The sequence below is a fragment of the Mauremys mutica genome, chromosome 11, assembly GCF_020497125.1.
Source record: "Mauremys mutica isolate MM-2020 ecotype Southern chromosome 11, ASM2049712v1, whole genome shotgun sequence".
NCBI lineage: Eukaryota > Metazoa > Chordata > Testudines > Geoemydidae > Mauremys > Mauremys mutica.
The window spans coordinates 358,853-383,658 of NC_059082.1; the positions used below are offsets into that span (position 1 = coordinate 358,853).

Consider the following 24,806-nt stretch of genomic DNA (forward strand, 5'->3'; position numbering starts at 1 on the left):
AGGAGTGAAAAGCTTCTGGATGCTAGTAGCTTACATAGTTATATTGCACTGTCTTCTAACAGGTACCTGTAAGCACCTCTATAATCCTGGGCATCTCAGCCAGCTGCAACAGCAGCACTCCTCAAGTCAAACTTCAAAGCTAGAGAGCACAGCTTGGTTACTACATGATACGCACCTATCAGCCATATTATTGATTACATGCACACAGTGCCCCCCATCTTTTTCTAGAGGTCACCCCAGAATCAGTGACAGCACAGGGCTCCTAAAGGGACATGGGACCTCACGACAGGGCCAAAAGAATAAAATGCAAAGCTCTATACCTAAATGGAGAAGCAGGAAGATCATGACCTCTGGTCTCATCCTCTCGTCGGACTTCACAGACACGACTAAACACAGACAGTGTCTTCTGTGAGCTAGTTGTACAGATTAAAGAAACAGGTCACAATCACAGGAACTAGGAAAGTACTGTCAGTGGAAAGGAGAAATGTCTAAAATCACTAGAACCAACAAGAGACTGGCCTTTAGGCTTTTCAATTTGTTGTGCCATAAATCAGCAAAGCAGTTGGAGTTGGTCAGAGCTCTCCAGGGTCAAGAGACAACTCACAATTGTAAAAAGTTGTTTCCTACTTCCTTTGTCTCAGGCCCCTTCTTGCCAGCCAGGAGAAACTCAGTAGCTTGAGACAGCGCAGTAAGCATGATGTCAGCATTACACTGGCTTTTGAGAAATTACAGTATCACTGTCCAGTACTTCCTCGCTGCCACTAGGTGGCGATATTAGATAATTTGCATCTTATATTTTAATATCCTCCTCTTCTCTTTGCAAAATGGACACCATTAAATTAGGTTTTAATAAAGACTGGGAGTGGATGGGTCATTACACAAAGTAAAACTATTTCCCCATGTTTATTCCTCCCCACACTGTTCCTCACACCTTCTTGTCAACTGCTGCAAATGGACCATTTTGATTAGTACTACAAAAAGTTTCTCTCTCTCTTGCTGGTAATAGCTCACCTTAACTGATCACTCTCGTTAGAGTGTATATGGTAATACTCATTGTTTATGTTCTCTGTGTGTGTGTGTGTGTGTATATATATCTTCCTACTACATCTTCCACTGCATGCATCCGATGAAGTGGGCTGTAGCCCACGAAAGCTTATGCTCAAATAAATTTGTTAGTCTCCAAGGTGCCACAAGTACTCCTGTTCTCTTTCCAGTGAGAGCTGATAACAGCTTTCATGACACAGCAAAAAATACTCGAGATGAAAAGCTCGCAACACACTTGAGAGGTCAAACTCACCACACAGCTAGAAAGCTTCCCAACTCTCAGAAAAATGAGTGATGGCAATGCTCACACAAAGCATGCAGTTCTGTGGCAAAGGTCTCTTAATAGCACTTATTTCAGGATTTCCCCCTGCCCCAAATTATCTGAATCTGTCACAATCAAATCCTGGTGGGCCACCATTTTAGCCCTGCCACTCTTGCCAGGGCCTCGTGGGGCCAAGAAAGGCAGGAAGTTAGCAGGAAGCACCCAGGCCAGAATAAAATGGCAGTTGGGGGCACCTGAACCAAGGCAAGAGCCCTGCACCAGAAGCATCACTGGAGGTGCCAAAGGGTTAAGGCAGAAACAGTGGCTGAGCCAGCTCCATGCTGCTGGGTCTCATTTAAAATTTATTTTTCCTGCTGTTGGTAGATGATCATTTCTCTCATTACCAAGAACTTTGCGTTCAACCGCTTTGCTTGGCAACAAGCATCAGTTACCTGGCAACAGCCCCAGCAACAGAAGAGGATCCATTTTTCCTTTCACTGGCTGCAGGCTCTGAAGGAGATGGGGGAGGGGAGAAAGAATCCTGTTAGCATCACACCTGAACAGCCTCCCTGCCCCCATGAGCTCTGTAGCTAGAGGGGTTGAGCAACAGGAGAGAAGATAGCTATGAAACCATCCCATCCCCCCTCAACCAGCTTCCCAATGCAACCCCCAGCCTGTACAAATACTTGAGTATATTGCATAGATTGAGCATAAGAACAGCATTCAGACACTGAAGTTACACTTTTCTCAAGATAACTGACTGGGGTCACATTTCCTAATTGCCCCCCAACTCTGTTGAAATACACAACCCTAGCTCCCTGCCCTAGGAACGTCTCCCTCCACCTGGAAGTGTCTCTGCTTCACTGCAATAGAAATGAGACACAAGCTCACCTCCCTCACCCAAGTGGGTCTCTACAACCCTCTCAGCTGCAGGACACACTATCTTCTTAGAAGTTACTGTGCAAGGGAACTAAAAAAGGATTCCTGAGGGAGGAGGCCAGCAGCTCTCCAAATGAAGCTATTTCCAAGCCCTTGTCAAGTGACTGGCATCGGGTGGGGTATCCCAGGGTGAGGAGACAGTCAGAACCTACATATTCCCCAGTCTTCCATTCCCTTACTTTCCAGACTGAAGGGCAGACTCCCCTCACTCTCCTCGCTCACAGGGGTAGCAAGGTTCATTCGAAGACAGAGTTTTCCATCAGCCTCAGGAGCTGCACCAGAATTCCCCTTTTCACACTCTTCTAACACATCTGCTGATGCCATAGCGCTCTCCACAGTGACATCATTGGTCCCAATACTGCCCTCTGCTGTGACATCACTGGTTACTATGGTTCTATCTGGGCAGCTGCCATCCACTAAAATGAGGAAGGAAAGAAGGCACAAAATACAAAAGTGAAAATAGCCAGTGTAGTCTTTGCTGCATTGGGTTCAGCTCCACATGAGTGCCTAGGAGTGGTGCAATTGTATGCTTCAGTGGCAAATAGCATAGCAGTGGACATTCCTTCAGGCTGCCCTTAAGAACGTCTCAGAGATTCAGTTCTGTAGTGGTGACAACAGCCTTAGCCAAAGGCCAACTAGTTCCATCATCCACTACAGACACTACTATAGAAGTCAGACATCGCATAGGATGCTGCCTGATGAGGCAAAAACAGTATATATAGGAGATGATCTTGCCTTAGCAAAAGGGAAAGATTTGGACTGGGAGGGCCTTTTGAGTCCTATTGTCAGGAGCCTATGATGACACAGCACCATGCATATCAAATTCATGGCAAGAAGACACAAGACCGGCACACCCCCTGTGGTACAATAGAGACTACATATAAAGGTGGAAATGTTTGGTTGGATGAGTGAGTGACCAGGGTCAGAGTACCAATGGGAAATAGTGACAGGTGAACATGCTCTGCTCACAGCACAAGGCCAGCCAATGCCAGCTCCTAAATTAGGTTTAAGGCTTTAATCAAGATCTGTATCAAGACTCAAGTCAGCTTCCAAATCTGCTCCAATTTCAAAATGAGGACATTCTATTCAAACTCACCAATAGGAGTGCTGTGTCTTCTGGGTCCCATTTTAAGCTGCCCAATAAGAGATGGGGTCACACTGGTCAAGGGCTGAATGACATCACCTTCCTTTGGCAAAGTGAAATGAAACAGCGTTCCTTAAAGAGAGACAAAGAATTAGTGATCTGCAGGAGAGGTCTGTACCTGAATATATGTGGAGAGCACTGAAGCTCACTAGGGATGGGGAAGAGTTCACCCTCCTTCTGCAGTGAACTGGGACATCCCAGTGCGGTGTTTGAAGAATAGATTCAGTGAGTGCTCTCCAATAAATAAATTACTGATCTCAAACCAATCACTCCACTGAATAGCTTTTCTGAATTTAAGGTCTTCACAACTCATATCTTTCTACTCTATAAATCTGTCATCCCAGAAAGAATTGCCCAGTGGGAGATTTGGGCCACTACCATAGCTTCATACATCTTCCTCCACACTCTAACAAACGGAGAGATTAATTACGCAAATGTGGGTAGTGGTTTTGTAATGTGTAGAAAGGAGTGTTATGTTCAAGGTATGCCCAGCACTGTAACAGAAAAAAGGGTGGAAGAAGAGAGGGCAGGAATGCAGGTTAGGACTGAAGTGCATTGGAAGAGCTGTGTGGGAGGGAAGGAGAAGCTTGAAATAATACTCTGAAGATAAAGCACTATTTTGAACAAGTGCAGAAAGCTTTACAAATCTTAAACTAACATAACAGCTAGCTGTCCTCTACACAGGTCTAAAACACATTTCTGAGAAGTGACAGCTTAGTATTTAAAAGAGTTAGAGAGCACAGCCACAAAAGTTTCCCTGGTTAGAGAAATCTGAGGGAAATAAACTGAGAAAAAAAACAAACATTGTTGAAAAATGGCCACCAACTAATTTTATATTATTTAGGCTTTTCAATTAAGAGGCATAGCTTGCTAGGGATGGGGAAGTACCAGAAACAATGCATATTTGATGGCAATTGAATAATTTAAGGCTATCATGGCATAAGGGGGAGTGATAGCTCAGTGGTTTGAGCACTGGCCTGCTAAACCCAGGGTTGTGAATTCAATCCTTGAGGGGGCCACTTAGGGATCTGGGGCAAAATCAGTACTTGGTCCTGCTAGTGAAGGCAGGGGGCTGGACTCAATGACCTTTCAAGGTCCCTTCCAGTTCTAGGAGATATACCTATCTCCAATTAAAGGAAAAAAAAAAAGAATACCATAGAATCTGATGTCACAGAACAAATGGAGCCCTGACGACATGGTTTTCATGAGTAGAATGACATGATAATCCCCTGAACAGTAAGTCTCTTTTCTCAAATAAAAGTTATTTAGTTTTTTAAAATAATGTTTGTCACATTTAGATTCAGAAAAGCTATTCAAACTGAACTATCTTAGAGAATACACAATTGAGTGCAGCAAGGCTAATGGAGCATAAGAAATTCAAGAAAATTATTGTTCCATTACTAAGAGTTCTTCATATTTGACTTTTATACTCAACAACTGTAAAAAAAGTTGTTAAAATGCTTTGAGAAGAATTAAGGATGGTTGATTAAGGCCTTGTCTACATGACACAGGTTTGTCAGCAAAAGGCAGCTTTTGTTGATAAAACAGTGGAGGTATACACACTACAATGCTCCTCCTGCCGACAAAACTCTCCTGCTTTGCCGACAAAATAAAACCAATTTAGATCGACAAAGTATCAGTACAGACACTGCATCCGTTACACTGCTGTAACTGGCCTCCAGGAGGTATCCCACAATGCGACACTGACTGCTCTGCTCACTGTTTTGAACTCTGCTACCCTGCACCCAGCTACACAAGCATGTACCCCTCCCCTTTCAAAGCCTCGGGAAGTTTTGAAACTGCTCAGCCTGCACAGTTCACATAGCTACAGCCCAGCTGAGCATGCTGCCTCCCAGCAGCAAATGCACTCCTGCCCATATTACAGGGGAGGGGGTGGATCTCCTGGGTCTGTGGGGAAAGGAGGCTGGGGGAGAACTCTGAAGGAATCATGGAATCAAAACATTAACGTGGAATCCTGCTCTCCCCTGCTCTAGGATCACAGAGGCAGGCAGGCAGGCAGGACAGATTGCTGCAAGCGGGAGGGGGCAGGAGAAGAGACCCCTGATGTGCTGTACAGAGCCAGGGAGGGAGGTGGGGGCTGATGTCAGGGTGTGATCCACACCCCACCCCACCCGTGCTGGGGTGGGAGGACAGGTGGACACCAGCTGTCTGTGCACCAGTTTCTGGCTCAGGATTGGTTGCTCATGGTTGCTGTCTGAACTTAAAGAGAGCGTGCCACACTTTTAGAATGACCAGACATCCCGATAAAATTGGGACCGTCCCGATATTTGGGTGCTTGTCCCGTGTCCCAACCGATCTCCCCCCCACCCCCCTCCACTGGCAGCACTCAGCTTTTTTTTATTTTTTTTTGCGCTCCACTGGCAGACTCCCTCCAATATGTCCCGATATTTTCTTCATCTCATCTGGTCACCCTACACCCTCTACTGCAACACACACAGTCTCTGTCACACAGAGACACACTCTCCCACACACACTAACACAGGAAGCCCACAGAAGTGTGTTAGTGTTCAACAACGTCAGCTGATCATATTACAGAGTGCTACTTTAAAAAGTGATTTACAATGTGTTACTTTTCAGGCACACACAGCAATCATGACATGTTTCCTAGCATGGTGCAAAAAAAACAATGCCAGGCTTAGCACACTACAACATGATGTTACTGTGGCACAGTGTTAATATGCTCCTTGAAGGCATCCCCCAGCCAAACACCCGTCCACTGGGCTCCCCTTATAGCCTTGTGTTCATAATGCACAGCACAATATTGAACACAGTGCAGGATCCAGGCTTTCTGACAGAGATGGCTGGCTCGCAGGTTACCAGGGCAATTGAAAAGCGGCAGGCAACCTAGCAGGATGGCCATGGAACGATGGAATTGAGCAACCTTCATCATGTGACGCTGTACCGGTCCCCGTAAGGCATTGCAATCCCTCAAAAGCACCCTGTGGCCAGTTGCAAAGTGGGATAGCTACCCACGGTGCACTGCTCTCTGTGTTCATGCAAGAGCTGCTAGTGCGGATGTGTTCCACAGACACAAGATGACACCGAACAGCGCACTGATACATTCCCACCAACAACACAAGAAGAAGAACTCCACATGGACTCCTCCTGAGGGTCGAAATGACGGTCTGGACCTATACACAGAATGCTTCTGCCGACGTGCACAGGTAGATATTGTAGAAAAACCAACAACATCTACTTGCCTCATAACCTAAGTCATGCAGAACACAATGCCATCCACAGCCTCAGAAACAACCCTGACATTATAATCAAAGAAGCTGATAAAGGAGGTGCTGTTGTCATCATGAACAGGTCTGACTACCAAAAGGAGGCTGCCAGACAACTCTCCAATACCAAATTCTACAGGCCTCTTCCCTCAGATCCCACTGAGGAATATACCAAGAAACTGCACCATCTACTCAGGACACTCTCTACACTAACATAGGAACAAATCAACATACCCTTAGAGCCCCGACCGGGGTTATTCTACTACCCAAGATCCACAAACCTGGAAATCCTGGACGCCCCATCATCTCTGGAATTGGCACTCTCACTGAAGGACTATCCAGATATGTGGACTCTCTACTCAGACCCTGCGCAACCAGCACTCCCAGCTATCTCCGTGACACCACTGAGAGAAAACTACAATGCATTGGTGATCTTCCAGAAAACACCATACTAGCCACCATGGATGTGGAGGCGCTCTACATAAAAATCCCGCACACAGATGGAATACAAGCTGCCAGGAACAGTATCCCAGATGATGACACAGCACAACTGGTTGCTGAGCTCTGTGCCTTTATCCTCACGCACAATTATTTCAAATCTGATGACAATATATACCTCCAAACCAGTGGCACCGCTATGGGCACCCGCATGGCCCCACAATATGCCAACATTTTTATGGCTGACCTGGAACAACGCTTCCTCAGCTCTCGTCCACTCACACCCCTTCTCTACCTACGCTATGCTGATGACATCATCACCTGGACCCATGGGAAGGAGACTCTGGAAGAATTCCACCACGATTTCAACAGCTTCCACCCCACCATCAAGCTCAGCCTGGACCAATCCACACGGGAGGTCCACTTCCTAGACACCATGGTACAAATAAGTGACGGTCATATTAACATCACCCTATACCGAAAACCCACCGACCACTATGCTTACCTTCATGCCTCCAGCTTCCATCCTGGCAACACCACACGATCCATCGTCTACAGCCAAGCACTGAGGTACAACTGCATTTGCTCCAACCCCTCAGACAGAGACCAACACCTGTAAGATCTTCACCAAGCATTCTCAAAACTGCGATACCCGCACGAGGAAATAAGGAAACAAATCAACAGAGCCAGACGTTTACCCAGAAGCCTGCTGCTGCAAGACAAGCCCAAGAAAGAAACCAACAGAACTCCACTGGCCACCACCTACAGTCCTCAGCTTAAATCTCTCCAACGCATCAGTGATCTACAACCCATCCTGGACAATGATCCCTCTCTTTCACAGACCTTGGGAGGCAGGCCAGTCCTCACCCACAGACAACCTGCCAACCTTAAGCATATTCTCACCAGCAACCACACACCGCACCATAGTAACTCTAGCTCAGCAACCAATCCATGCAACAAACCTCGATGCCAACTCTGCCCACATATCTACACCAGCGACGCCATCACAGGATCTAACCAGACCAGCTACATCATCACCGGTTCATTCACCTGCACGTCCACCAATTTTATATACACCATCATGTGCCAGCAATGCCCCTCTGCTATGTACATCGGCCAAACTGGACAGTCCCTACGTAAAAGGATAAATGGACACAAGTCAGATATTAGGAATGGCAATATACAAAAACCTGTAGGAGAACACTTCAACCTCCCTGGACACACAATAGTAGATTTAAAGGTAGCCATCCTACAGCAAAAAAACGTCAGGACCAGACTTCAAAGAGAAACTGCTGAGCTTCAGTTCATTTGCAAATTTTACATCATCAGCTCAGGATTAAACAAAGACTGTGAATGGCTTGCCAACTACAAAAGCAGTTTCCCCTCCCTTGGTGTTCACACCTCAACTGATAGAAGAGGGCCTCATTCTCCCTGATTGAACTAACCTCGTTTATCTCTAGACTGATTCTTGCCTGCATATTTATACCTGCCTCTGGAAATTTCCAATACATGCATCTGATGAAGTGGGTATTCATCCACGAAAGCTTATGCTCCAATACATTTGTTAGTCTATAAGATGCCACAGGACTCTTTGTTGCTTTTTACAGATCCAGACTAACATGGCTACCCCTCTGATACTGTTCTGTAATGTTATTCTCCAAGATGTGTTGCACATGTCCAGTTCATTCCACTCAAGGTGTGCACACCCAATGTGTCAGCTGAGATTTTTCCTTTAGCAGTACCCATCAGGGCAGTGCATAGCCCTCTGCTTCCTCCTAGTGCTGCCCGATGGTATAAAGGGTAGAGCTTTCCCCAACCCTGCTTAGTTTCCTCTTACCAGACAGATCCAGTATAGAGGGGAAGGAGGGTGGGTCATGGAATGAACATGCACAGCACATCTCAAAGAACACCAGTTACAGGACAAGTTAGCAACCTTTTCTCTACAATTGATTGCACATGTCCATTCCATTTCAGGGGACTCAAAAGCAGTTCAATCTGTAGGTGGGATCGGAGTCTACCTAAATAATGATTGAAGGACATCCAAATTTGGCATTGCCTCTAGCCTGTTGAGAGATGGCACAATGAGCTGCAAAAGAATATACTGATGACCAAGTTGCAGCTCTAAAAACATCCTGTATAGGTGTTTGAGCTAGAAATGCTACAGAAGATGCTTGTGATCTCATTGAGGACAGTCTCACTCTGGTTAGTGTAGTTACACTGGCAATGTTGTAGCACAAACATATGCAGGAGGAAATCTAACGTGAGTTTCGTTGAGATGAGACTGGATCTTATCCGTGACTATCACGAAGTGTTGTGAAGATGACCTAAATGATTTAGTCCTGTCCAAGTGAAAAGCTAACACTCTCCTGATATCCTAAGTGTTTAGTCTCTCCTCATTCTTATGAGTCCGAGGCTTAGGAAAGGAAGTTGGTAATTTTGCTACTGATTGATGGAGAAGTGAGAAACCAGTCTGACAGTAAACCATTGATAACTACTCTTAGTATGGTCTTCCAACCAGCTGTGAACCCACCTTATGGTAATTTCATTTAAACCATATTTCCCTAGTTTGCTCATAAGAACATCACATGGGACTGCATCAAAAGCCTTACTAAAATCCAGATATATTATGTCTACTGCTCCCCTCATCCACTTCTATCCCCTTAAACTGATTAAAAGATGGCTAACTGATAGGTCTCATAAGAACATAAGAAAGGCCGTACCGGGTCAGACCAAAGGTCCATCTAGCCCAGTATCTGTCTACCGACAGTGGCCAATGCCAGGTGCCCCTGAGGAAGTGAACCTAACAGGCAATGATCAAGTGATCTCTCTCCTGCCATCCATCTCCATCCAATGACGAACAGAGGCTAGGGACACCATTCTTACCCATCCTGGCTAATAGCCATTTATGGACTTAGCCACCATGAATTTATCCAGTCCCCTTTTAAACATTGTTATAGTCCTAGCCTTCACAACCTCCTCAGGTAAGGAGTTCCACAAGTTGACTGTGCGCTGCGTGAAGAAGAACTTCCTTTTATTTGTTTTAAACCTGCTGCCTATTAATTTCATTTGGTGACCCCTAGTTCTTGTATTATGGGAATAAGTAAATAATTTTTCCTTATCCACTTTCTCAACATCACTCATGATTTTATATACCTCTATCATGTCCCCCCTTATCATGTCTCAAAATGTAATTGCAAACTGGGAATCATCAAACAGGTGTGTTTCTAGTGAGGTTACATAAGGATCAGTTCTTGGTCCTATGCTATTTAACATTTTATCATACAACACAAGAACCAGGGTCATCCAATGAAATTAATAGGCAGCCAGTTTAAAACAAACTTAAGGAAGTACTTCTTCACACAATGCAGAGTCAACCTGTGGAACTCATTGCCAGGAAATGTTGTGAAGGCCAAAAATATAACTGGGTCCCAAAAAGAATTAGATAAGTTAATGGGAGAATAGAAGCCCATCAATTGCTATTAACCAAGATAGTTAAGAATGCAACCACATCCTCTGAGATTCTCTAAACTGCTGACTGCCACAAGCTGGGACTGGAGACAGGGATAGATTACTTGATAAATCTGCCCTGTTTTGTTCACTCCCTCTGAAGCATCTGGCACTGGCCAATGTCAAAAGACAGGATATTTGGCTAGATGACCATTTGTATGTTCATATCAATGACCTGGAAGAAAACATAGAAAGACTGATAAAGTTTGCAGACAACAGAGAAATTGGAGGAATGGTAAATAAGGAAGGAGGACAGATCACTGATGCAGAGGGATCACTCAGTAAACTGGATGCAAGCAAACAATATATGTTTTAACACCGCTAAATGTAAAAGTACCCCTTTAGGAACAAAGAATGCAGGCCATACTTAAAGGATGGGGGATGCTATCCTGGGAAACAGCGACTGAAAAAGATTTGGGGTCATGCTAGATAATCAGCTGAACACTAAACGCCCAGCACAATGCTGTGGCCAAAAGGACTAATGAGATCAGGGATGCATGAACAGGGGACTCTTGAGTAGGAGTAGAGAGGTTATTTTACCTCTGTATTTGGCACTGATGTGACCGGTGCTGGAATATTATGCCCAGTTCTGGTGTCCAATATTCAAGAGGATGTAGATAAACAAAGGGTTCAGAGCTGAGCCACGAGACTGATTAAAGGATTAGAAACATGCCTTATAGTGACTGAACTCCTTGAGGCTATTTAGCTTAAAGAGAAAATTAAGGGATGACTTTGATTACAGTCTATATTTGGGAACAGGTATTTAGTGATGAGCTCTTCAATCTAGCAGAGAAAGGTATAACATGAATCAGTGCTGGAAATTGAAGCTAGACAAATTCAGACCAGAAATAACACGTACATTTTTAACAACGAAGGTAGTTAACTATTCAAACAGTTTACCAAGGGCCATGGGGGATTCTCCATCACTGACAATTTTCAAAATCAAGACTGGATGTTTTTCTAAAAGATCTGTTCTAGGAATTATTTTGGGGAAGTTCTGTTGCCTGTGTTATCCAGGTAGTCAGACTAGAGGATAACAACAGTCCCTTCTAGCCTTGGAATCGATAAATTTCCATATACCACCCCCAATCGAATATCCACAGACATAACACTTCTCCATGTCTCTCTTCCATCTCACTAAATAACATGCTTATGATCTTCATCATACTTTCAAACTCCAAAAGTCTCTTCTCATTCACTGGATCATTCCATCCTATTATATGGTCATGTTTTTCAAACTTTTCACGAAGTTTGGGATTGAAGACACACACACACGTAATGTTCAGTGATCTCATTTCATCCAAACTTCCCTCGAACACTTGAACTTACAGCTTCTGTTCAGGCACAAGGAAGTCTGCCACTTCGGGGATGCCTACACTGCAATTAAAAAACAGTGGCTAGCGCATATCAGCTGACTTGGGCTAGCAGGGCTTGGACTAAGGGGATGTTTAACTGTGGCGTAGATGTTTGGGCTCGGATTGCAGTCCAAACTCTGAGACCCTACCACTTTCTAGGATCTTAGAGCCTGGGCTGCAGCCCGAGCCCACAACGCAATTAAACAGCCCCTTGGCCAGAGTCCTGCTAGCCTGAGTCAGTTGGCACTGGCCAGGCATGTTTTTAATTGCAGTGTAGGCATACCTTTCCTTGACCTTTCCAACCAGGGTCACATATTCCTAGTAGTTAGTGTGTTCCATGTCACAATAAATGAGGAAAAGGGGAGAGAGACAAAAAATATAAAGAAGTTGGAAAAGCTCTTAGGAAGAAGTTAAAGATGCCATAAAAGGCAACCAGAAAAAAAAAGGAAGGAAGAGGTACATAAGTAATTTAGAGAACAGCAACAAAATTGATTAAGGGGCTAAACAGACTGACCAGGAAAGATTCAAAGAAATTAGTGTATCTTGGCCAATTGAAGATTGATGGAGGAAAAGAGAAAGAAGTCTTTGGAAAACAAAGAGGGAGTGACACGATTTAGAGTTGTAAGCAGTTATGGGCTGAAGTTAGGCAAGAGAAATTTAAGCTGAATGTCTTAAAAGACACAAGGTGGGTGAGAGATAATATCTTTCACTGGACCAACTTATAACCTCACCTGCATTGTCTCTCTAATATCCTGGGACCACCATCGCTACAACACAGGAAAATTTGACAGTGAGATCTATTACTTTATGTCTATTTTTTTAGAGCAGACCTAAAAAAACTAATCACCTAAACAAACAATGTAGAACAAGCTTTAGGGGACAATCCTGCAGGGGCCACTCATCCCCAGGGGATGGAATTTATCTAGTCCAATATTTTTATATGTTTCATTGGTCCAGGTTCCAGACTGCCTTATCTGAATCTGCCAGATGATTCACAAACATATACCTTCCCGCCGAGCAGTTAATTTAGCTCAACAGAATTATGCAGCATTGTAAGATCTGCGACGATCACAGCAATATATATATTGCTATAATGGATGAACCTACAAAGCATATAGTGGCTCATATACTCAGAAAACCATTGTGAAGGTTTAGATATGGTTAACTTGGCATAACACAATCTTTGCAGAGCTGCATGAAGACAACATCCACAGTCACCTATTGACAATGTTTCCAGTTCCTCACTTTCATGATCACCAACTTCAGAGCGAGAGGCATCCCTCTACTGCAGTAATAGGAAAGGAAAAACAATGTATTTAGTTCACAATGGCAGAACTGTTGTGAATACAGTTTAAAGCTTAATTCCATCTATACATACTGAAGAAATTTATTGCTAGGGTCAGTGGAAAATGGTGCTGTAAGATATTGGAATTTCACCTCTTTGTAGAAGGCACTTTTACCCTCAGTGAAATGGCCAAAATCTTGAAAAATCTGCACAAATATTGGGGCAGGGGGAAAAGGGAGAATCATTAGAGAGTTACACCATTTCTGAATCAACTACTATCCATTTCTCTCAACTTTTTTGTGTGGCAACCTCTCAGACTGTCCATCCTGCAAAGAAACTCCAGAACCCCAAAAACCTCATTTCTGATTTAAGGTTGAAATATCAAGATTACCACTACCGACTTCTAATGAAACTTCGATTTTATAGCTTTTCAAATGAGTGAAATTACTAAGTTTGTTCTTGAATTTTAAATGAATTTTTTTTTAAAAGGCAGATTTCCTGCAGAATTTAGAGGTAGCACCCCAGAGTTCTTGTTTAATTACCTAACAGTGCACTAAGTGAAGTAGTACTAAGTGATATGAATGAGCAGTCAACGGCATCTGAAGAGTTGACGCACACGTATTTAAGGCTATGTCTACACTACACACACTTTATTATGGCATGTAGAGTACATACACTGTATACCCCCTAGTACGTATATAAATAACAGTGTAGAAGGTGAGGCACTGCTTAGTTGAGTAAGGACATGCCTGAACCCTTAGGTTATGTACCCAACATGGCTCTCTATATGCCCGAAGAGCGTCTCCCCCATCTATGTTGCTATTTTCAGCAGCGTAGTGCCCTGCAGCCTCCCCGCTGCTGAAGCCTTTCCCCCTTTGCCCAGAAAGGCTCTGGCAGCGAGGAAAGGCACCACTAGGGGGGAGCCGCTGGAGCATTCCCCCACCACACAGAAAGGGTCTGGCAATGGGGAAAAGCTCCAACAACTCCCTGCAATAGGGAAAGACCAAGTATGTTTTCCAGACCTGAAGAACTCTTGTATAAGCTTGAAAACTTGTCTCTTTCACCAACAGAAGTTGATCCAATAAAAGACACTACCTCACTCACCTTATGTCTCTAATATCCTGGGACCAACACAGCACAACATTGCATAATTCTTAACTGACCTTATTTTAGCCTCAGATCCTACTCTATTTACATTAAATGTTCACTATGTTAGTCGTCCAATCAACTGCTAATCTTTTTGGTGAAAACTGAAACAAAACAAGCATTTAACACTTTGGCCATTGCTGAATTTTCTGCTACCATCTTTCCTGTCTCATTGAGTAATGCACTTGCTACGTCCTTAGTCTTCCTCTTGCTTCTAATGTACACCTCTACGCCAATATAACGCTGTCCTTGGGAGCCAAAAAAATCTTACCGTGTTATAGGTGAAACTGCATTATATCAAACTGGCTTTTATCCGCCGGAGTGCACAACCCCATCCCCCCGGAGCACTGCTTTACCACATTATATCCGAATTCATGTTATATCAGGTCACGTTATATCGGGGTAGAGGTGTATTTGTAAAATGTTTTCTTGTTATCCTTTATGTCCCTAGGGAGTTGAATCTCATTTTGTGCTTTGGTCTTTCTAATTTTGTCCCTACATACTTGTGGGGCTTTTTTCATATTCATCCTTCATAATTTGACCGAGTTTCCATTTTTGTGTCTTTTTTAAAAAAAAAAACTTTCAGGTTGTTGAAGATCTCCTGGTTTAGCCATGGTGATCTCTTACTATACTTGTTATCCTTCCGATGCATTGGGATAATTTGCTCGTGCCCTCAATAATATCTCTTTTTTAAAATGCCAATTCTTTTTTCCCCTTAGACTTGCTTCCCACGGAAACTTACCTACCAAATCTCTCAGTTTGCTAAAGTCTAATTTGAAGTCCCATTGTCTTTATTTTGCTGGTTTCTCTCCTACTGTTCCTTAGAATCATGAACTTAATCATGAAATGATCGCTTTCACCCAAGCTGACTTGCACCTACAAATTCTCAACAAGTTTGACCCTACATGTCAGAATGAAATCAAGAACAGCCTCTTCTCTAGTTGTTTTCTCCATGTTCTGGAATAAAAAGTTGTCTCCAATGTTTTCCAATAACTTGTTGGATAATCTGTGCTCTGCTGTATTATTTTCCCAACAGATATCTGTGTTAGTTGTTTTAAAAACAAACAAAATCCACAACCCTCATCTATTCTTCTTCCTAGTTAGGTGGTCTACAGTAAACCCCTATGACTTTTTTTTTTTTTTTTTACACCCCTTTTATCCTTACCCAGAGACATTCAACAGGTTTGCCTCCCATGTCTATCTTGACTAGGTAGATAGCCAGTGTGAAAAATAGAGACGAGGGTGGGGAGTAACAGGCACCTGTATAAGACAAAACCCCAAATATTATAACGATCCCTATAAAATCAGGACATCTGGTCAATATTCCAGTCGTGTGAATTATGTCAAAGTCTCTTTGATGCCAATTATGTTATAATGTGATTATTCATAAGTATTTCTAGTTCTTCCTGTTTATTATTTATATGTTTATTCCAGGGGTCGGCAACCTATGACACACGTGCTAAAGACGGCACGTGAGCCGATTTTTAATGGCATGTGCCATTAAAAATCTTGCCCGGCCCGGCCCAGTCCAGCCCACTCTTCTCTGCCCTCCGCCAGGGCAGAAGCTTAGTCCTGCCAGCTCCCCTGCCTCTTCCCGCAGTGTGCTGGGTTCCTGCCCCTCCTCCTCCTCTCCCTCCCTGCCGGCTGATCAGCTGATGGCCCTTGCGAGGGAAGGATAGGAGAAGAGCAGAGTCAGCATGCTCGCTGCTCCGGGCAGGGGCAGGGGCACATTCCCTCCAGCCCCCTGCCGTGAGCACCCCACCAGGGGCGGCTCTAGGAATTTTGCCGCCCCAAGCACGGCAGGCAGGCTGCCAGCCGCGGCTTGCTGGCAGACGGTCCGCTGGTCCCGCGGCGCCAGCAGAGTGCCCCCCGCAGCTTGCCGCCCCAAGCACGCGCTTGGCGTGCTGGGGCCTGGAGCCGCCCCTGCACCCCACGACCCCAGCCCACACCCCCAGCCCTGACCCCCTCCACACACACACCCAGCCCTCTGCCCTGAGCCCTGCACACACACACCCACATACACACACAGCCCTCTGCTTGACTTCTTCACCACCCCCCAGGCCCCAGCCCTGACTCTGGCACCCCCACCCATCCCCAGGCCCCCCACACCCCATGCCCTGACACCTGCACCCCCCTCACATGCCCCCAGCCCTCTGCCCTGATTCTTGCACCCCCCCACCCATCCCCAGCCCCCCCCACACCCCATGCACCCCCCACATCCTGACTCCCACCCTGTACATCAAACAGGAGCTCCTGCACCCCTCCCCCGCACATTCCCACCTGCACCCCTCACACCAAATGGGAGCTGCCCAGGTAAGCACTTCACACCCAAACCTCCTGCCCCAACCCTAAGCCCCCTCCCTCATTCTAGCTCCTGGCCAGACCCTACACCCCAACCCCCAGCCTGCTCCTTCACCCCAAGCCCTGTGCTCAGTGCACTCCCACCGTCAGCTCAGTGCAGAGAGAGAGGAAGAGAAAGAGTCAGAACCAGGGAGAAGGTAGGTACCCACTGTATGTGGGCAGGGACGGGACCCAAGACCGGCAGCAGGCTGAGCAGCTCTGGCAGCCGGGATCCCGGCTGGCAGGAGCTGGCTGATGGAACCCCTGAGCAGCAGTGGGCTGAGCCGCTCAGCTCACTGCTGGTCTGGGGTCCCGGTCACCGGCCCCGCACAGCCTGCTGCCGGTCTGGAGTTCTTGCTGCCAGCCCCTTGCCAGCCGGGGTCCCGGCCACAGGCCTCGCTCAGCCCGCTGCCAGCCTAGGTGAACGGAACCCCAGACCAGCAGCAGGCTGAGCGAGACGTCGGCATAAGATCAACATTTTAATTATTTTTAAATTAAGCTTCTTAAACATTTTGAAAACCTTGTTTATTTTACAATACAATAATAGTTTAGTTATATAATATATAGACTTATAGAGAGACCTTCTAAAAAACATTACAATGTATTACCAGCACCTGAAACCTTAAATTAAAGTGAATAAATGAAGACTCGGCACACCACTTCTGAAAGGTTGCCGACCCCTGGTTTATTCAATGCATAGACATCTAAGACATTCATCAGATTTCCCTTCCATATTCCCTTGTCTTGCATTTGTTCCTGCTATGATTGCCTACGTTCTCCTGGGATTGTGACTCTTCTCCCAGGTATCCGTGTTCTGGACTTACTTGTGGGCTTTTGTGTCCTGCCTCCATCAAACCTATTTTAAAGCCTGCCTCACTTGGTTAGCCAGTCTGTATCCAAAGATACTCTTGCACTTCCTTGATAGTGTAGCAAACTGCTGGTACTGTTATGCTGGGTCTCGCGCTCTCTCTTCTTTGGGGAAGGTTCAGGGCACCATTGCTTGCCTCTGAACCGGTATTTTTAATTACCCCACTAGTGTCCTTGAGGAGTGGAGTGGAGAGGGAGGGACCTGGGCCCGCCCTCTTCTCCAGGTCCCAACCCAGGGGCCCTGAGGTTAGTGGTGAACCACTTGTACTGGTGGTTCCTTCCCCTGGGTTACTTCCCTCTCCTGCCCTTCAGCTTGTGAAGGGGCTTCTTGCCTTCCTTCTACACAAGCCAGGTGCCCCTTATCTAGGGTTTTTGGACTTCTCAGCCCACCGCAGCAATCTTCCAAACTTTCCTTTTGTCTCTCTTCAAAACTGTTCTCTGCTTCAACTCCTTCAAACCGCTCTCTGCTCCAACCAAACCTTCCTGCTCCAACCCCCACACTGTCTGACCTGAAGCAGGGGTTTATATCATGTGACTCACTGCTGGTACTCTAACTGGCTTCAGGTGCTCTAGTTAATCTATAGCAAACCTTCCACCCCTTGCAGGGAATAAGGCTCCCTGCTAACACTCTCCTGCTGCCCTCTGGCCATGCTGTATCACAATAGGTAGACCCTGTTTCTGCTCAGCAGTCCTTCTCAGAACAGAATCCTGTGGTTGAGGAAGCTGCAGCCCTCCTGCTAACACCATCCACATATTCACCTGCAGGACGTGTCCAGACCCCTACCCTTGATCAGAAGAATTGATGAGATCTTCACCTGAACCCCCAAATCTTTCTCCCTCACTCCCAGCCCCCTGTAGTCACTTCTGATCTGCTCAAGGTCATACTTCGCAGTATCATTAGTGCCCACATGGATGAATCTTAGAACCACAGGGCTAGAAGGGACCGCAAGAATCTAGTCTAACCCCCAGCCAAGATACACGATTTGTTGTGTCTAAACCACCCAAGACAGATGGCTATTCAGCCTCTTTTTGAAAACCTCCAACAAAGGAGCTTCCACAACTTCTCTAGGCAGTTTGTTCTGTTCTCCTACTGGCCTTACAGTTAGGAAGTTTTTCTTGAGATTTAATCTAAAACTGCTATCAACAGTTTGAACCCATTGCCTTTTGTCCTGCCTGTGGGAAGAGAAAAACAGTTTCTCCATTGTGTTTATGGCAGCCTTTCAAGTATTTGAAGACTGCTATCATGTCCTGCCCTTAATCTCCTCTTTTCCAAATTAAACATACTCAGGTCCTTCAGCCTTTGCTCATATGGCCTGCATTCCATCCCTTTGGCCATCTTTGTCTCTCGTGTCTGGATCTTTTCCAGTTTCTCTACATCCTTTCTATACATCGGTGACCATAACTGGACACAGTACTCCAGCTGAGGCCTAACCAGCATCAAGTAGAGTGGCATCATTTCCTGTGACTTGCATGCTAGGTCTATGTTAATGCAACCCAAAATTGCATTTGCTTTTTTTTTTTTTGCAACAGCATTGTATTGTTGACTCATGTCAAGGTTGTGATCCACCATAACTCCCAGATCCTTCTTAGCGGTGCTGCTGCCAAACCAGTTGTCCCCCATTCTGTATTTGTGCATTTGTTATTTCTACCACTAGGCACCTGCCACACTGCATGCTCTGGCCAGCCTAGCTTTCTATGATGGGGAAATAAAGGCCACAGCCTCTGCAAATCCACACCAAGACTTGGGTAGAAGCATCCATGGTCAGGTTCTCTGTCTGAACACAGTTGCGGATGGAGGATCCAGGAGCAGTGTTGGTATTGGTAATACAGCCTTTCCAAACCATGGTGATTCCATTCTCTCTCACCTACAAGCCCCCTCAGTGCCTAGTCTTAGTGGGAGCCTCATCCACTTCAAAGTTACTCCTTTCTTCCCAACAAGAGAAGAAACTCAACATGAAAATGCAAAGAAGAGACGATTATGAAAGCAATAAAGAGAGGCCTGGAGATATGATTGCTTTCTATAAATACATCAGAGGGATAAATACCAGGGAGGAAGAGGGAGTTATTTAAGTTAGACACCAAGGTGGGCACAAGAACAAATGGCTATAAACTGACCATCAACAAGTTTAAGCTCAAAATCAGATGAAGGTTTCTAACCATCAAGGAGGCAAATTCTGAAACAGCCTTTCAAGGGTAGCAGTGGGGGTAAAAACCCTAACTGGCTTCAAGACTGAATTTGATAAGTTTATGGAGGGGATGGTATGATGGGATTGCCTACGATGGCATGTGGCCCATCAGCGACGGCCAGAAGCAAAAATCCCCAAAGGCTGGAGATGGGACACTGGATGGGGAGGGCTCAGTTATTACAGAGAATTCTTTCCCAGGTATCTGCCTGGTGGGTCTTGCCCACAAGCTCAAAGTCTAACTGATTGCTAAGTCTTAAAAATCCTTGAGCATTTGCCAGTGTTAGAGTGTTCTGTGGCAGCAGAATCCAAAAATAATGGCGTGAGGGAGTGGTTAGGAAAGAAGGAAATGGGAACCCGCAGAAGTTACCTTAGTATTGAGGATGGTATCAGCAGAACCAAGAAGGGGAAAAAGAGAAAAAAATGCATGTTATGCAAACAGTATCAAGTCCTGGAGCAGCTCTGCACTTAGATACCACTGCAACACAATATGCCCCTTAGATAGCATAGGATCAGCCCTACTGAGGAAACTTTGAGAATTACACAAACATGTTCTTCTGCATTACAAACACACATTAGGGAGAAACAGCAGAACTACTACATTAAATACACTTACCAGTGGATGGACAGGGGGATTGCTCAGCTGCCCTCTCCTCTTCCTGCTCCAGATTACTTGTCTTAAATGGTTTTTCAGGCATATCCGCTTCCTTCTCCAAGGTCATCAGATGTGGCTGCTGGCTCTCCTGCAGTGTTGCTGGCACTTCATCCCCTCTCTCTAAAGGAGCTGGAGGTGGCTGCTGATCCTTCTGAACTTGCTTCAATTTCAGGTCACCTTCAGCTTGACTCCTGTTCCCTTGACTGCCTGGACACGTTTTGGCACATGATGCTAATCCTGGGGCAACATCCACCTTTACCTGGGGCCATGAGCCATCCTGCTGTTGCAACGACTCTCCCACAGAAGGCTGAGGAGGAACTTCACTGAGCTTTGGCACATCTTCAGGGGCAGCCTTCAGGGACAGATCCTTCATGCTTTTAACTTCAGCGACCACATTAGAATCTTTAGATGTTTCTTTTTTCCTGGTCTCTAGATCCATCTGTACCAACCTGTCTCTCAGGTCACATAGTTTTTCTGAGTTTTTGCCAAAAGCCTCACTGGATTCCACTTCCATCACTTCCTGGCCTTCATGTTCCTGTGTTTCCCTTAGAAGAATCAGCCCCTGAGACAGAGTTAGAGGGTCAGAGGATCCCTCTTCATTTAGCTGCTTCTCTTCTGCCTGCCTTTCTCCTCCTTGTTCCTCACATAGAGTCTCAGGGACTGCTTCAAACTCACATGCCTCTCCTGATAACTTTTCCTTGATCTCAGTCAATGCTTCTTGACCCAGAGTGTGTGATGAAGTCTCAGACTGAACAGACAGAGTTGCAGCTGTCTGGCTTCCAGAATCACATGTGATATCAATGCAAGCCATCTGTGCTACAGACCCTTCTGCTGCTACACCTTCAGCAACAGGACAAATGGTAGGTTCTCCTGTAGCCCACACAGCCTCCCTTTTTGGCTTTTCACAGTTCTCACTGAGCAGGGCTTGGCTGTCCTCACTCAGCCTCAGTTGCATGCTGTAACTTTCTGTGGAACAGGGTTTCACCTCTGAAGCTTGCAGTGTAGAATCCATCTCAACCTGTGTGTTTTCACTGCCTTGGTTGGTTTTCAGAGAGCTTGTGTTGCCTTCTGTCCTTGTGGGCTGACTGCATTCACTTGCAGAGAGTACTAGCTTACAGGACAATTCAGGATCTCCTGTGGGGATCTTTGGCAGAGCCTCTGTGGTTTCAGAGACATCTGCTGGCAAACATGAACCCAGTAAAACTCCACTCTTCTCTTCTCCACTAGGCTTCTCCTCCAGACTTTGAGTTGAAATAAAAATATCCTAAAAAGGATAAAAAGAAGAAAAATTAAGAACTCTATAGTTCACATTCTTCTAGCCAGCCTACAGGCTTGGCATTTGATCCATCCATCAGGCACCCAGACAGCACACAAGCAGCCCTATCTCCTAGTAAGGGACGTGGGTTCAGGGACACAGAAAATTCATCCAGAAACTCAAGTTTTAAGGGGACTATTTTCAACTTATCTGAGCAATAACTGCCCTCCTGCTGTGAAGGGAAGTGACCATCATTCATCATTATCATCTCAAAAGAGATGAGTGTGTAGTCAGAGGTGCGATCATTGATACCTCTTTGATCTCACATGACATCCCCACCCCCACCCCAGCATAAACACAGGGAAGGAAGGTGCTATGTTGCCAGCTGGGCGCTAGGAAGCTATGCAACATGCTCTATTAGGTTTTTCTACCGCATCAACCAACCACAGTATCAGAGCACCAAAGTCACTTTTTCCTCAGGAAGAGAAGTTATTAACTGGTGTGTCCCGGTTAAATTCTCCCAATAGAACCTTAACCCCTCCCCACCCCCCACCATCACTTGCTCTTAGGTGGATGAAAATAAGTCTTAAAAGTCATAAAAAAGCCCCAGATGAATCCACAATTCAAAAAGGGTAGCTCACTTCCTATAGCAAAAGGTGCAAGAGAAAGACCAAAATGACATTAGACAGGAAATTCTTAAAGGAAAACTGCAATGATTAGTTATAGCCCTTAAAAGACTACGTTTTAAATGCAGTACTAAAAAATATCAGTGCTTCACTCTCTCTCCATAATAAAGAGTGGTGCTGGGGTCTCTCATAGCCCCCATTTTACTGACATATCCCAGCAGAAGACTAGCCTAAGGATGTAGTTTGAGACATAGGATATGCAAATCAGAATCAGAAAGAGACTTCCAAAGACATTGTAAAGAGAATGTCACGTGTTTCCTAGGACAGACTAAAAGATGGGCACCAAGAATAAAACAGATAAGAGAGTCTCTTAAATCACATGGCAGTTTTCTTCTAAGAATACAGTGGTACATGGTGGGTGTAACAGAATACCATAGAATGACTAGTAGGGATGAGGAAGATCTCTACAGCCAACTAAGCAGGAGAACCCCACACATCAGGATACAGAGAATGAGCCAGAAACCAATCCCCTACAATCAACCACGTACCAAAACTTAAGGGAACATGGTACAGGAAGAAACTGAGGGGGGAAATTCTACTTCAATACCCACATGGGAAAACTCTGGTTGTGATGGTATAGGGAAGGATCCAGGAAGAAAGGCTGGGGCATTCTGAGATACAGGAGTTGAAACCTGTGGTAGTACATGAGGTCCTGGTGGGACAGGTGGATTGCCAACTTCTACTGGCTCATCTCCTCTCTGCTTCTCCTGTAGGTCTCCTCCTTCTGCTGGAGCAGATATATCCATCTGCTCATCTGATTTGAAAGAAGGAAATGAAAACGTTAATTATAACTGCAAGCAACACCTTAAAATTAAGATTGCCTAACATATCCCATTAAAAGATCCTGTTTTTAGTTACTGATAGCTTTGCCAAACTAACAGTTTGAGTTGACATTTTTCATATGAGGCATCTGCCTCAAGCTGAATTATTTTGGGAAGAATCAACAAAAATGGTTCAGCCATTTCCTAGGACCAGGCTAGGAAACAATATGTTTTGCCCATGTTAAAAAAATTCATGCAACCATTTTGTTAGAGCAGCAAAGAGTCCTGTGGCACCTTATAGGCTAACAGACATATTGGAGCATGAGCTTTTGTGGGTGAATACCCACTTCGTCAGATGCATGTAGTGGAAATTTCCAGAGACAGGTATATATATGCAAGCAAGAATCAAACTGGCAATAACGAGGTTAGTTCAGTCAGGGAAGATGAGGCCCTGTTCTAGTAGTTGAGGTGTGAACACCAAGGGAGGTGAAACTGCTTTTGTAGTTGGCTAGCCATAATAGTTATCGCCAGCCTGATTCTTGCTTGCATATATATACACCTGCCTCTGGAAATTTCCACTACATGCATCCGACAAAGTGGGTATTCACCCACAAAAGCTCATGCTCCAATACGTCTGTTAGTCTATAAGGTGCCACAGGACTCTTTGCTGCTTTTACAGATCGAGACTAACACGACTACCCCTCTGATACATTTTGTTAGAGAAATTCTAGCACATTTATGTTTTGAATAAGGGACTTGAAATTTGCCAGAGAGTTTGCCCTGGTGTCAGGGATGTGCCTTTTTTCATCCCTGTGAAAATAAACCTAAATGTACCCATGTTATAACCCCCCCCGGGGGGGGGAGGAGAAGAATCTGTTTGCACATGCTCAGTAAAGGTTTGTAGAGTCTGGCAGCATTATTCTCCCACACTGAGCATGCTCCATCCCCACCCTGCTCCTAAATATCAATTGAACTATGCATGCACCATACCACAGAGCAACTGAGCACACTCCATTTCAGGGCTGTGCAGGATATTTCCTGCAATTGCTCCTCCCAGTGACTGGAGTTTGCTGTGGCATTGGGCACCAAAACAGGACAGGGGGGAAAAGTGTCTTCAGTGTTCTCTCAGATTTCAAGACAAAAGGCACTGTTATGACCATCTACTCTGATCTCTGGCATAACACAGGCCAGATAATTGCACCCAGTGATTCTTGCATCCAGCCCACAACTTCTGGTTGGGCTGCAGCAGATCTTTTAGAAAGGAGAGACATCCAATCTTGATCTAAAGACTCCAAGTGCAGGAGAACTCACCACAGCCCTGGGGAAATTGTTCCAAGGGTTAATTACAGTACAAATTAAAAAAAAAAATCTGAATTTATCTAGCTTCAGTTTCCAGCCACAGGATTTTAAGATCGACTGTAGGTCTTTTATGGTCCCCATTATCATAACACCAAAGCACCTAAAAGTTTTAATGTCATTATTCTCCCACAGAGCGGTTGTGCAGTAAGGAAGTGTTATCCCCATGTTACATATGGAGAACTGAGGTAGAGAGAGACTACGGGTAAAATTTTCAAAGATCTCTAAGTGCCATTTTCAAAAGGACTTAGAAGTTTAAATCTTACTGAGTCAACTGGCTTTAGGCTCCTGCATGCCTATGCCATTTTCAAAAGTGACAGGCATTTTTTTTTAATTTT

General features: G+C 45.1%; 1 protein-coding gene across 5 annotated transcripts in view; it reads right to left on the reverse strand.

Moving 5' to 3' along the window:
* TP53BP1 (tumor protein p53 binding protein 1) overlaps positions 1-24,806 on the reverse strand; it is a 76,558-nt gene that overhangs the window by 31,129 nt on the left and 20,623 nt on the right. For all 5 annotated transcript variants that reach the window (XM_044979088.1, XM_044979089.1, XM_044979090.1 and 2 more), the window contains 6 exons: positions 22,903-23,105; positions 20,372-21,674; positions 3,342-3,461; positions 2,425-2,661; positions 1,759-1,816; positions 321-413 (listed from right to left, as the gene is read on the reverse strand). In XM_044979088.1, coding sequence (XP_044835023.1) covers positions 321-413; positions 1,759-1,816; positions 2,425-2,661; positions 3,342-3,461; positions 20,372-21,674; positions 22,903-23,105 — 2,014 coding nt within the window. The remainder of the gene's footprint in view (positions 1-320; positions 414-1,758; positions 1,817-2,424; positions 2,662-3,341; positions 3,462-20,371; positions 21,675-22,902; positions 23,106-24,806) is intronic.